This window comes from Neopelma chrysocephalum, unplaced genomic scaffold (genome assembly GCF_003984885.1).
Source record: "Neopelma chrysocephalum unplaced genomic scaffold, ASM398488v2 Primary Assembly neopelma1_68, whole genome shotgun sequence".
NCBI lineage: Eukaryota > Metazoa > Chordata > Aves > Passeriformes > Pipridae > Neopelma > Neopelma chrysocephalum.
In genome coordinates this window covers 4,690,212-4,703,627 of record NW_020897727.1, presented here as the reverse complement: position 1 = coordinate 4,703,627, position 13,416 = coordinate 4,690,212, and the positions used below count along the sequence as shown (strand labels likewise).

General features: G+C 44.5%; 1 protein-coding gene across 1 annotated transcript in view; it reads left to right on the top strand.

Moving 5' to 3' along the window:
* The first annotated feature begins 784 nt into the window (after positions 1-784).
* Positions 785-13,416, top strand: part of PHLPP2 (PH domain and leucine rich repeat protein phosphatase 2) — a 32,094-nt gene continuing 19,462 nt past the window's right edge. Inside the window, exons 1-3 of the mRNA XM_027685116.1 lie at positions 785-946; positions 1,148-1,392; positions 7,900-8,033. Coding sequence (XP_027540917.1) covers positions 815-946; positions 1,148-1,392; positions 7,900-8,033 — 511 coding nt within the window. The 5' untranslated portion in view covers positions 785-814. The remainder of the gene's footprint in view (positions 947-1,147; positions 1,393-7,899; positions 8,034-13,416) is intronic.

Below are 13,416 nucleotides of genomic sequence, written 5' to 3'. Positions count from 1 at the left end.
GATCTGAACACGAGGAATATTTTTCACCAGTATTTGCAGTGTGCTGTGGGCATTGGTCATGATTCTGTTGCTACTTAAAAGGCCACTTTGGTACTCCATGTGCCTCTGGGACAAGGATTACCATCATCTCTGTGTCAAAGCAGCATCTGTGTCTGCAGAGAGGCTCTGCCTTGTGTTTTCTAGTCACAGTCACATTTCATTAGATAACTTTTCAAGTCTCTTCTAGCACGTAATTGCACTGTGGGGAAGGTGGGAGGCTTTTGTTGTTAACGTGCTTGATGCTGTTGAGGCATGAGCAGTAGCTGCCCTAAAGCATTAATCAGATTCTTCCAAACTGCACCACAATGATGATGTCGTTAGTAGATAACTAGTGGCTGCTACTAATGATATAATTAAGAGTGGCAGAGCTTACGTGGTGGACCTGCAGGGCACCAGGAGGAAGGCGATGTTCGGCTGTCGAGCTGTGTTCCTCCAGCCGTGGCAGCTGATGGTGACAGACGCTGGAGGTAAGCGGAGGGCGGGCAGTGACGGGTGCGTTTGCTGCGCTCAGGTGAGCTTTGCCCCGTCCCCGGCCGGCCGGCGAGCGCGTCTCTCAAGGCACCTGGCGCCGGTGGGAGGGCACGGACACAGCGCCCGGGAGCGGGACGGGGGAAGGACCGCGGGCCCCGGCCCGGGGAGGACAGCGGGGACAGCGGCCCCGGCCCGGGGGGACAGCGGGGCCCGGGCGCTGCCGCCGCCGCCCGGGGGCGGGGCCTGGTCCGCGCGCTTCCGGGGCGGGGCCGCCGCCGCCGCCCGGGGTGTGGGTCCGGCCGGGATGGGGGAGGCCGGGCTGGGGCCGGGGCCCGGGCCCAGAGAGGCGCAGGAGCCCGAGGAGGACGAGGCGGCGGCGCCGGGCGGCGCACGAGGGGGCCGGGCCGGGCCCCGCGGCGGCATCCGGGTGCTGAAGGTGAGGAGGGGGCCGGGGCCTCCGGCGGAGTGGGGGGTAGTCGGCCGCGGGGCGCCGGGGGCGCTTCCCGCCGCGACCTTGGCGGGGCGGCCGGGCGGGGCCGGGGTCTCCCCGTGCCCGGCGCGGGGCTCCCGGCGGTGCGGCCTGTGCGGCGGGCCTGTGAGGCGGTGCTGACGCTCTCGGGTCTTGGCTGCCTTGCAGAGGAACGCGAAGCGCGCCGGCAGCAGGAGCTGCCTGAGCAGGAGCCGGGTTGGGTCCCGTGAGAGGGCCTGGCTGAAAGGGGACGTCGGACGGGGCTGCGTGTATGTTTATGGAAGAGACTCTGCAGCTGCGGCTCCCTCGGACTTGCGCCTGGTCCTGTGCACGGTGGACACCCCAGCGTCCGAGATCTGTAATGGAGAAGGGAGGAAAAACCTCTTTTTGCAGCTTCATGGAGACCTGGTCAGGTGAGGACTGAGAAAGGTTTAGTAAGGGTTTGCGGGGCTCTGTTCACTGTGTGCCTGCGCCTGTTGGCAGGGCAGGTAGGGAACAGGCAGAGGTGGCAGGTGGCAGCCAGGTACAGCCTTGAGTCATGCAATTCATAAAAATGAAGTAGTGGTTGCCCTTTACACAACTCTTAGTTAAGTGTTTTAGCTGGGAGGGTTTGGCTGGTGCTCTAGCCAGAACTATGTCCTCGTTTTCTAGATAGAGGCTCCTGTTCATATATCCCTTTGTTATGTTCTGTGTTATGGGCGTTTTAGTGTCCAGATAACCTGAGCTAATTAAGAGGCTGTAAACAGTTATTCCAAGTCAGCAAAACATGTAAGGTGCTTTCACAGTTTTGTTATGTAATATTTATGTATTAGTAGTTTTTTTACTAAGAAGAGTTGCCAGGTAAATAATTAAAGGCAGACAGAGAGTGTAGCAATGGTTATATAAAGAAGGCTTAAGCATCAGATTATATGTTTTATGCCTGAAGTTGATTTAGGCTGAAAATAGACAGCTTGGAGTTTAATGTGCATGAACTTTATGCTGTGGGTGTGTTACGGACTCCTAGTTTAGAAACTCCCATTCATTTTGTTAGGTTTTAGACTTTGCACTGATTCTTCTTGACTTAAGATTCAGTTATAAAATTGCCACCCCTGTTCTCAGGGACAGATAATTGTTGTGATGTCCTTATGTGAAGGCTATTTAGACCTATTTACCTTGTCCGGTCAGGGTTGTTGGAACCAGGGATGAATTATTTAGAAACAATGTATGAAGACAGATGGACACTTGAACATAGCCATCGAGGCAGCTGAAAACCTCTGTTTGTTGGTTGAAGAATTTGTAAAGAACTTGGCTTGTTTTGCACCCTAAGAATGAGCAGGTTTTCCAGCATTTGGAAGGAAGCACAGACCCGTTACTGCAGATCATGAAAAAGCTTAGGTAAAGCTTATAGATGTGTTCAGAGAGGCACTTTTTGACTTTTTTGGCTCTTGAAATGGCTTTTGTGTTCGAATTCTTTTCGGTCTCTGTTTTCACATGCTACCTAGCTGTGCCTGTCTTTGATCTGTGGCAGGATTTGCGCTGGATTAGCAAATTGGATCTGTTGCCATTGTTTTGAGAGTACTGAGCTATAAATTACTGCTTCCCACTCTTTTTACCACTTGATGTCTCTGTAGAACTTGGTCAAGATTTGTCATAAATTTTGTGAAGAGTTCTTCGTTAAGGGGTGTGTATTCCTTGTAATCCTCAGAATGTGTTTGCCACAGAAGATATCCTTGAATTACTTCTCACTGGGGCTGTTCTTGGTAGGAAAATGGGAGTTACCAGTATTGCTTCAGTAGCACCTGTGTTAGTAATAGGAAACAGGCCTGAATGGTACCTGCGTGCATGTCCACAGGAAGATGACAGAGTGCTAGAGATCCCCATGCTCTGTTGAGATAATTCCTTCCTTGAACAAAGCTTGCTGATTACTTTAATAATTTATTCACAAATACAATTACTCTATTAAGCATCTGATCGTATCTTACCGTAAGTGCGTGTGTCTCCCAAACAGCTTCTGAATTCTTCACCCTTTTAATGTCAGCGGATGACTTTCTTTCTGAAGCTGAGTGTGGCAAAGGTTGATTTGGCACCTGACTTGGAAGTCTGAAAGCTGGATGGGAGAATAGCAAAACCTTTTTTGTGTATTCACACTAAATATTCAGCAGCATCCTTGTGATCAGCCTTTGTTTCTGCTTCAATTTTGGGAATTCAAGTCAGTTTCTGTCAAAACTTTTTCTTCTCCACAATGCACCTCGAGGATCTTTAGCTTTCTGCTGGCTAGAATCTGTCCTTATGTTTGCATCCCTTCATATCCAGAAAACATACCTTCCTGCAGAGGGGAGATTAAACAAGAATAGCACAGATACATTCTTTGGTCTGGAAACCCTTCGCAACCAAAACTTTAACTGCAAAGATTTGAAAACTTGGCTGTTGCTTATGGAGAGCTACAGGTGCTACAAGAGTTGTGAAACTGTTGCTACTTCTTGTTGGCTTTTCTGTCTCCTAAACCTTTGCACCTGGGCTCAGCAGAGAGGCTCTGAGCAGTGGAAGTGTCCAGTCCCTGATGTGTGATAGTACTGTGGATGCCATGGGCTGTCTGTGCTGCTGTGACAGCTGGGTGTTCCTGTGTGTGTCAGCATTTAGAGTCAACTGCGCTGGGTACAGGATGAATGTGTACAGTTCTAATGTGATCTTGTGCCAGTTTGGGTTTCACACCACATTGCTTTCTCTCAAAAGGAAAACATTTTTCTATCTCAATTTGACTATTACTTCTAGAACCTGTCAGCCTTGATCAAGTTAGTGAAGAAATTCGGTACAGAAACTGCCATTCCATGTGGTTTTCCCTTTGCTGGCCTGCCCAAATATTTTTTAGCAAAACACATGGCTCTTGATGAGAATTTGGACCAGTAATCCATTCCGCCAGGTCTCCAGAATGTCTCCAAAAGCATTCAGTGACCTGCTCCCTTTCCCAGTGTGAGCATGGTCTGTAGGCAATGAGCTCTTTTGTTCATGGCTTTATTTCCAGAGCCTTGTGTGGGACCTGTGTGTGTCATCAGCAGGACACCTGGGCTGGTCACAGGTCCAGCACGCGGCCAGTGCCAGCAGGGAGTCAAACACCCTTCCCACTGTGTCTGAAACATCCAACCCCAAGCAGAGTGGCCGGTCATTGCCTCCTGCCACTTTTTGGGTTGAGATTTTTCTGTAAACTCAAAACTCTCTTGCCAGGTAGTGAGCTTTGAACAACTTGTGGTGTTTTACAGACAGCTTGCAGAATTCAGAAGACTTAACTTTTTGGCAAGGCTTTTGTCCTGCAACCATTGACCAGCAAGCCTGGTTGGTGCAATAGCAGAGGCTGCTCTTTTGGTTGGTTTTCAGACAGGAATGAGTGGTATGGCATGAGAGGTGAATTTGTAGGGGATTGCTGACAATGTTCCTTTTGTACATGGCTTTCATAAAAAAGAAATAAAACTAAGGGCATTGTGTTTGTCTTCAAAGAGCATATCAGTGTGATTTATGTGGACAAGAAAGAAAATTAAGGGGTTTTCAAATTAGCATTTTGCAACTTTGCAGCATTAATTCTAAGATGAGAAGAATAAAAAATAAAAAAAGCAGATCTCATCTCCAGAAGGGGCAAGTGTGATGGGATAGAGTATCCAGCTTTTTCAGGAGGATGAGCCACAGTACCTCAGGTGAGCATTTAGCAACCTGTACAACTGTGACTTAATTTGTGTTGTATGAAAAGCACTTTTCCCTCCACTGCATTACTGTTCTTCCTGAATTCTGATATGCAGATATATTGTTCAGTGTGTACTCACAAAAGCCTCGGTCCATTTAGTGACCAAATAGTAAAGTTTGAGTGTTTGTTTGTTTTTTTTCCCTGGGAAGTCTAGATGCAGACTACTCAAAGTGTTCTTTTTGTGAGTGACACTCAAGCATTTATCGTTCCTGAGCCACAGGTCACATGCTGGAAAAGCTGTTTTCTGGCAAGCATAAGGCTTTAATAGCAGAAGAATAGGAATCTAGGGGTAGCCAAGGGAAACTTGGGCAAGGTATTTGGAGATCCAGTCAAATCTCTCCTATTCTTCTTGTATTCTGTGCAGAAGAGTATAGAATACATTGGGTACACTGTACTGGAAGGCAGCAGTGTTTGGTGCAATCTATTATTTTTTCCAGTTTCTTGCCTGTTAAAGGAGACAGATACATAGGTTTGTCATTTCCAAGATTACCTCAGAAAGCTCTTTTGAAAGTTTGCTGTTGTGTTCACTGCTGTTTCTGTAGCAAAAAAAAAAAATTAAGTGATAACATAAACCTCGGTTACATATTTGTAGATGTGCTTGGCTCTGAGCTTGTAAATTTTGACAGACAGCTCTAAAGAAGGCTGAGAGCCTGAAATCTCAGCAAAGAAAAAAAGAATTGATGGCATTACGCTCTTTTGAACCAATCTCTTGTCCTACATCCAGGGAAAGAAACAACATTTAATACATCACCTTTTCATACTGATTGTACAAGAACTCCATCTTAGCTGACATCAGCTTATTAGTGAATTGAAGCTCCAAGAGACAATTTCTGAAGTGAGAGGAAGGGGGTTATTTCACATACAGCCTTCTGGCTAGTAAGTAGATGTATTTCTGTGTAAAACAAAAGTAGGGAGCAAAGTTGCCCTAAGCAGGCTTAGCAAGCATTGAGCAGTAAGAACTGGTTTTCTGGGTCAGTTGCATATCAACTACATTGCCTTTTCAGGCTAGAAACTTTGTTATTTTGCACCAGAACTTTGAGAATGATCCAGAGGTTCTGTGTGTGAAGTGAAAGAGTTGCAATGTATCTCCTTGAAATACCTGAGGTCATTTTACATCTTCTTGAGATGCGTCCTGGTGACTACAAAGGAAGCCTGGAGGACTAGGTACATGTAAATGGTGCATGTTTTATGAAATTTGTCCTGCCTTAATTATGAGATGACATTTGTAAAGCTATCAGTAATAGTGTAAATATTCTGATAGAGTCATTAAAAAGAATCAGAAATATTTTTGTTCTTGAAAAGAGGTGAGAGGAAGCGGAAAGCAATAAAATATTTCTCGTTCAGACACGCAATATAAACAATGTTATGCAAGTCAACAAAGTTTAGTGGAAAACAGGTCCTACCAAACAAGCTTGATCTTGATGCTTTGAAATTTCAAGCTCAGTTGCCAAAGGCATTAGTCATTTGTTGCAGTGAGATGTTGGACAGGGCTCTGAGCAACCTGGTCGAGTTGAAGATGTCCCTGTCCATGGTGGGAGGTTGGAGTAGATGACCTTTAAATGTCCCTTCCAACCCAAAGTGTCCTGAGATTCTGTGTTCTGATGTCGTGGGGAGAAAAGCAGTGTACAAACCAGTAAAACTCATTGACTGATACCTTACAAACTGGAAACTGTTATTCAGTGTAAGCATCCTGGTTTGGATGAGGAGTTAATGTGCGTTTGAAAGAAGAAAGATAAATTTGCACTGTTCGGTTGTTCTGTTAATAACTTGTGGCTGAAAAAAAGGTCATGCTCAGGAGGGCATGGATGGAGGGAGTGATAGGTACTGAGAAGTCAGTGCAGCAGGCTGATGTAAATGGTTTAGCATGGAGTATTCCCTGGAAAACACTGGGTTTATTTATGTAAAAGAGAAGTGTACTAAATTCTGCAGAGGAGAGGAAGGATGCTGTAACTTGCCAAACCTGTGGCTCAGGAGGACTCGTGGATTGAAGGGATATGAGTGAATGTGCCAAACAGTCGAGAGTAGGTTTGATCCAGGATTATAAAAGATGTTGAGCAGAACCAATACCTCTCTGCAGTGCGTGGATACAGGGACCAGTCCTACTGGTGCTGACAGAGTGGGGATAAACTAAAAACAATTGGGTGGTAAAAATCCTTTTTAATCAAAGTAGAACCACCCTACTGCAAGAAAAATTTTAAAAGCACATTGAGCCTCATCTTGAAGAGGAAGTTTGAATGGTTAATGACATGATTTATAAATGTCTGCTTAAAGAATAGGTGACAGTTGAGGTCCAGTGACTGTAATCTGAAGCTAGGCACTTTCAGATTAAAAATGGAGATTTTTAATGGTGGATAATGAATTGACCATTATAACAGTTTATTTTAATTACTATCTAATGTTTTCAGTGCTTAATCTTTTACACTGGTATTTTTTTCCCTAAAGTAAAACTTCTAATTTAGTGAGAAACTCAGTTGTTTTTATTGCAGAAAATAACAATTCAGGTTCTCTGGAAGAAGTGAGAAGAGAGGATCAGAAAACATCTTTTCTGTTCTGAATATACTAAACCTGATGGTTCAGGAGAACTTTTCTTATTGACATTTATTCAAGTTAGTCACTGAATCCTTCCTGCAATCTTCTGTAGTCCTAAAAAGTCCTTTTTAAAGGACTTTAACTGGTTGAGTTAATTTTCCAAAACATGAGACTCTTGCACTGGTGAGAGCTGAAGAGAGTAGGAAATTTCTTTTTTCTTTCTTTTTAGAACTTATTCTTCAGGAGGATTCTTCATATGCTTTGTTCCCAGCTGCGTTTGGAAGAAAAATTTAAGAGTTCTTTTATATCTTTGAGTCATTGTACGTAGGGGTTTTTAATTATTTGGCATCTGCTTTTTGCACAGTATTTCTGGTTTTGTGCCTTGTTGTTGTTTCCTCGTGGTGCTCCTTAAATCATGGAATGGAAATGCTCACCATGGATTGTGTGGCTTATGCCTATTGCTTTTCCTCTCTGTTTCTCTTCTGCAATGTAATCACAAGTGCTATAGTTCTTAAGTGCTGCTTGCCAAGCAGGGAGCACAGCCCCAAGGGTGCATGCTTGCAAGACCTTTTCAGAGGAGCAGAACAGCCAGTGTCACTATTCCTCACACCTTTGCTGCATCGAGACTTGTTTAATCTTTTTTTGTGTTCTCAAACTATTTTCTCGTATGTTTTGACAGGAGGCTGGAACCCACAGAAAAACCCCTTCAGATTGTGTATGACTACTTGGCTGGATTGGGTTTTGATGATCCTCTCAGAATGCAGGAAGAGGCAGCAAATTCTGATCTCAGCTGTATGATTCGCTTTTACAGTGGTAAGAAATTGTGTGTGTGCACACGGTCACTGTTCTGTAGCTGTAACTGTGAGCTGGAACTCAGCTGAAGCCTTAGTCATCGGCCTGCTGCCTTTATAGAGGGCTGCATCAAACACCCAAAGTACCAGTAAGCATTTCTTAAAATAAAACATTTTCAAGATTAATAGAAGAAACTCACAGTTCTGTAGTTCTTTTGTTTCTGTCTGTGACTTGATATGAAGACAGGTCCATGGGATTGCTCTGTTGTCTTTAATTTCTGGTGTTGCAGCTGATGGTTTGTAGCTCCCAGTGGGATCAGAAACATATTGCAGTTTGGTCTAGATGTGCCTGGAGATTATATTTACAAAAAATGTGTAGAAATGGGCAAGGAAGGTCCTGGTCAAATACCTCCACAGCCTGTAACTAGAGAGCAAAGGTACCAGCTGGTTAATAATAATGCAGGCTGCCATCAGGAACCCAGGGCATTGGATTGCAGAAGCCAGACTTGGGAAATTGGCTGCTGAATCGGTTTGGTCAGGACACAGCGTGCTCAAGGAGCCACAGAATGACAGTCAGAGGCCTGTGGTCTATGGTGCTAGCAGTCAGAAAGGGAATTCACTGAAGTTAAGATGAAATATAAAAGGAATAAGGGAGAGGAAAGCTAATAAAGGAATTATTTCCTTACTTTTAAATACTTCACTTGTGTATTTTTTTGCATTTCATAAAAAAAAATCAAAGTGCTTTTAATGGAAAATTGTTCTTGCTTCATGGATCTGGGCAGCCAGACTAAGCTGCTAGCCATCATTTGTTTGTTCGGTGTCAAAAAATGCATTCATGAGAAATCAGCTTCCTCACTCTGTTATCTGAGACAAACCCTTTTGGTCTGGGAGCTGTGTGCAGAACAGGCAAAACAGTGTATATGCTGTATGTATGCAAATATAGATATATATATATATACACAAAACAGTATAACAGATGGAAAGAAGTATGATGAGTAGTCTGAATTTAGAGGGCAAGGAAGAGGGAATCAGAAGTTACTTCAGCTGGAAGGAGACAAGGCATAAAGCATAGGGTTATGGAGAGCTTTTGAAGAAAAAATGAGCAATTTATTTTGGCTATGTCAGGCAGGAACTGCTGAGGATTCAGGAGCAGTGACTCAACTTCATGGAAGCAAGTAGGTAGAAAATGAAATTGAGTAGTTTCAGTCAGTGTGGGAGGCTGCTCCTGCTTAGAAAGAGGCTGTGAAGGAAGAAATATAAGGGTTGAAGAGTATTCAGGAGACCTGTTTTAAGAAAGTGAAAGCAAATGCTGACAAAGTGATTCTCAAAGTTAGTGGAGGAATTAGCGGGAAAGCTATGGAGGATGATACAATAATTTTGCAAAGCCTACAGCTGAAAACATAAGGGAGGAAGTATGGATTTTCCCCAGAGAAACACTACTTAGAATCATGGCATCACAGACTGGGTTGAGTTGGAAGGAATCTTAAAGATCACCCAGTTCCACCCCCTGCCGTGGGTAGGGACACCTTCCACTATCCCAGGTTGCTCCAAGTTCGGTCGAGTCTGGCCTTGAACACTTCCAGGGATGGGACATCCACAGAGTCTCTGGGCACCTGTGCCAGGGCCTCACCAACCTCACTGTAAAACATTTCTTCCTTATGTCTAATCTAAATCTGCCCTCTTTCAGGTTAGAACTGGTGCCCCTTGTTCTGTCACTACAGGCCTTGGTAAAAAGTCTTCCTATGCTTTTCTTGTTTCTTTCTTCCCAGAGCTTTCCCTTCTCTGGGCTGAACAACCTCAGCTTTCTCATAGGAGTCTGTCTCCATATGAGAGGTGCTCCAGCCACCTGACTGTTTCCATGGCCTCCCCTGGCCCTGCTCTAGGACATAGGTGTCATGGTTTTGGAGCAGATAGGGAAACCAGAGGATTGGTGTAGCTGTTTAGTAATGCTTGGAACAGTGCTGCTGTAGCAGTCAGTAGGACACCACTTGTGGTCCCATAATCCTGTTTTCTTACAAGTCTGGGGCTAATCTTTCAGCTTGGTGAAATCAAAGCAATTTTTTCTGTGGATGCTTACAGTTTCTCACTAATAAAGGACATCTGCCAAACTTCGTGTCCCTGAAACGAAACAAACTGTTGCAAATAAACAACTAAATGTTTCAGCCAGGTATGGGCATCAAGACAACGCTTTAGATTTGGCAAGCTGAAGATCTGCTGTCTAACTGAGAAACAGTATAACAGCTTTAGTTGATAGTTAACTTTTTGCTCCTAATAAATGTTTGGAGTATGGTTTGTGTCTGGAAGTGGGGCGTGTATAACCAACAGTGAGAATATTTTTCCAGCCCATCTAATGAGATTTTTTTATCATTGTCTGACATGTGTTGGCTACTCAGTTCCTCTATCTGACTTTAGGGGAAGAGAATACTGGAATATGAATCCCTGCAGCTTCATGCTGCTTCTGGATATCAGGACACTTGTAGGACAGTTCAAGAGATAAGCAGCGTGTCAGCAGCAACTTCTAAAAGAAAAAGTATCCTTTCCAAAGTAAAACAAAGTATCAGTTGCCAGCATCTGTCTTGGGGATTATTTAGGATAAAATGAATAAAAATTTTATATGAGGAGATTCTTAACTCTTCAAACTCATTGCTCTGTCAGGTCAGGCTTATTCCTATTCTTTAAAGTGTTCAATTAAGTGACTATTTGGAAAATATTCCTAATCAGTAAGAGAGCATAAACAGTGGACAGAATCTTGAAAAGCATCTGAGAGACATTAAAAGGTCCTTGGCTTGGGGTAGGCACTGCTCAGCAACAGTGATCAAGGCATATTGCTTCTCACTTTCTGGTCCTTAATACAGTGGGGCCTCTTCAGCATGTGTCACCTCCTCCTGTGGGGACATTTGGAAATCTTTGCCTTCTGGCCAGTCCATGATCACTTCCAAGATTCCTGGATGACTGAGGTTCCCTATTTGAGCTTGTTGTATGATCCATGTGACCCGCTTACTCCATGTAGCATCATTTGCATGATGCACAGAGGAGACCCTCCTTTTGAACATCCAGCCCAACACCCCAGCGAGGTGCCAGGAGCAGCTGGGCCTCAGTGCCAGTCACTTCCAAAGCAGCTCAAAGCCCTTCATATGCTGCCAGTATCTCTTTTTCAGTTAGAGTATAGTGGGCTTCAAATCCTCTGTCCCTGACTCCAGAAGCTGAAGGATTGAGCTTGAGTGTCTCTGATGCTTTGTGCCAGAGGCTCCAGGTAGGGCCATTCTTCCCATCTGCACTGTAAAGCTCATGTTTTACATCTTGTCCTGTTTGGACTGGCCCAAGGCTGCATGAACAAATGGCCCAAGGGCTACTGCTTGAACAGTCTCCTGCTTGATGTGTTCAAAGGCTTGTTGTTGCTTAGGGCCCCATTTGAAATCATTCTTCTTCCAGGTCACTTGATGGAGAGAGCTGACAATCAGACTGTAATCTGGAATATACATTCTCCAAAATCCCACAATGCCTAAAAAAGCGTGTGTTTCTTGCTTGTTAGTTGGTGGAGCCATTGTTATTATCTTGTTAATCATATCCACTGCAATCTGATGACATCTATCTTGCCATTTTATTCCTAAAAAAATGGATCTTCTGTGCAGGTCCACTGACCTTTGTTTTATAGCAAAACCAACTTTCAGAAGCATTTGGACTATTTTTTCCCTTTCTCAAAAACCTCTTCTGCTGTGTTACCCCATGTGATGATATCAGCTGTGTATTGCAGGTGTTCCGGAGCTTCCCCCTGTTCCAGTGCAGTCAGGATCAGGCCATGGCAGGTGGTGGGGCTGTATTTCCACCCCTGGGGCAGTTGATGCCAGGTGTACTGGACATCCCTCCAAGTGAAAGCGAACTGCACTCTGCTGTCAAAGGGGTGGAGAAGAATGCATTAGTAATATCAGCTGTGACACTGCTGGGCTGCCTTTGGCTCCACTTCCTTTTGGAGTTCCAGCATGTCCATTCCAGCACTCAGCAGCAGCCTCCAGTCAGATCTGAGCAGCCACAGTGCTTGTCATGGCTTAGAGTAGCTGCAAATAGTTGCTTCACTCTAAAAAAGACATGAACCACATTCATGGTTCCTAGCAGTAGGACCACAATGGTTTCAACTTCCCAAGGATATTCAAAATTCCCAAAGGCTGTTGTAATTAGCCTGGTAGAGAAAAGGAGGATATGGGAAGTGTCTGCTTCCTAGGCAGGCTCTCCAAGAAGAAAAGGCAGACTGTCATTGTTGGTGTTTTCCACTATATGGCACCAGAGCACAAGAGATGAGGGCTGTGCTGAGCACACAGACCAGATGACAAGGTACAACACGATAACCTTAACCCAGCCCTTACAGCAGGTAAGGTGGTACGTAAGTGCAACAAAACAGAGCAAATAAATCAACATTGTGACCAGCCACTATTAAACCAGTACAATAAATGCTTATAGCAAATTTGTTTTAGCACAGTCTGGTCAGATCTGTCTGTCCCACCGTTTGTGCCCCACATGTGGCACAAAAAAGGACTGTTGTGGTTTAACACCAGGTGGCCACTAAGCACCACGCATCTGCTCACCCCACACACTGCTTCCTCCATGGGATGGGAAGGAGAATTGGAAAAAGGTAAAACCTGTGGGCTGGGAACAGTTTAATAATTGAAATAAAGTAATATAATAACAATAATTGTAATGAAAAGGGAAATAACAGAGAGGAATAAAACACAAGTGATGCACAATACAATTGCTCATCACACACTGACCACTGCCCCTCCCTGAGCAGTGATGGGCCCTTCTGGCCCCCTTCTTCCAGTTTGTACAAGTGGGCATGATCTTCTATGGTGTGGAATACCACTTTTGACAGTTTGGATCAGCTGTCCCAGCCGTGCTTCCTTCCATCTTCTTGTGCACCTGCTCGCTGCAGAGAATGGGACACTGAAAAGTCCTTGACTTGGGGTGAGCACTGCTGAGCAACAACCCAAACAGCAGGGTGTTATCAACATTATTCTCACATGGAATCCAGAACACAGCCCTCCACCGTCTGCTAGGAAGAAAATGAATTGTATCCCAGGCAAAACCACAACAGTCATCCTCAGGGAAAGAACTTCCTTCTGTAGCTGATTTTCCAGGCCTTCCCTGAAAGTCCAGTAGAAGCCACTTATTTGATGATTTCTGTGACTTTAGCTGATTTAACAAGAGTTTGAAAGTGCTTTTCTGTTGCATCTGAATAAAGGATATTTGTCAGGCACATAGGTTTGCTAAGGTCTGTAATTATCTGTAGATTAAAAACACGCTGCATGGCAGCCATTCTAACATTGCTTGGGAGGCACATGATGTTGCTGATGCTCAGCTGAGGAAGTTGCTTGTTCTTTGCATGAGGCTTTTTTTTTTTAAAGTGTAACTTG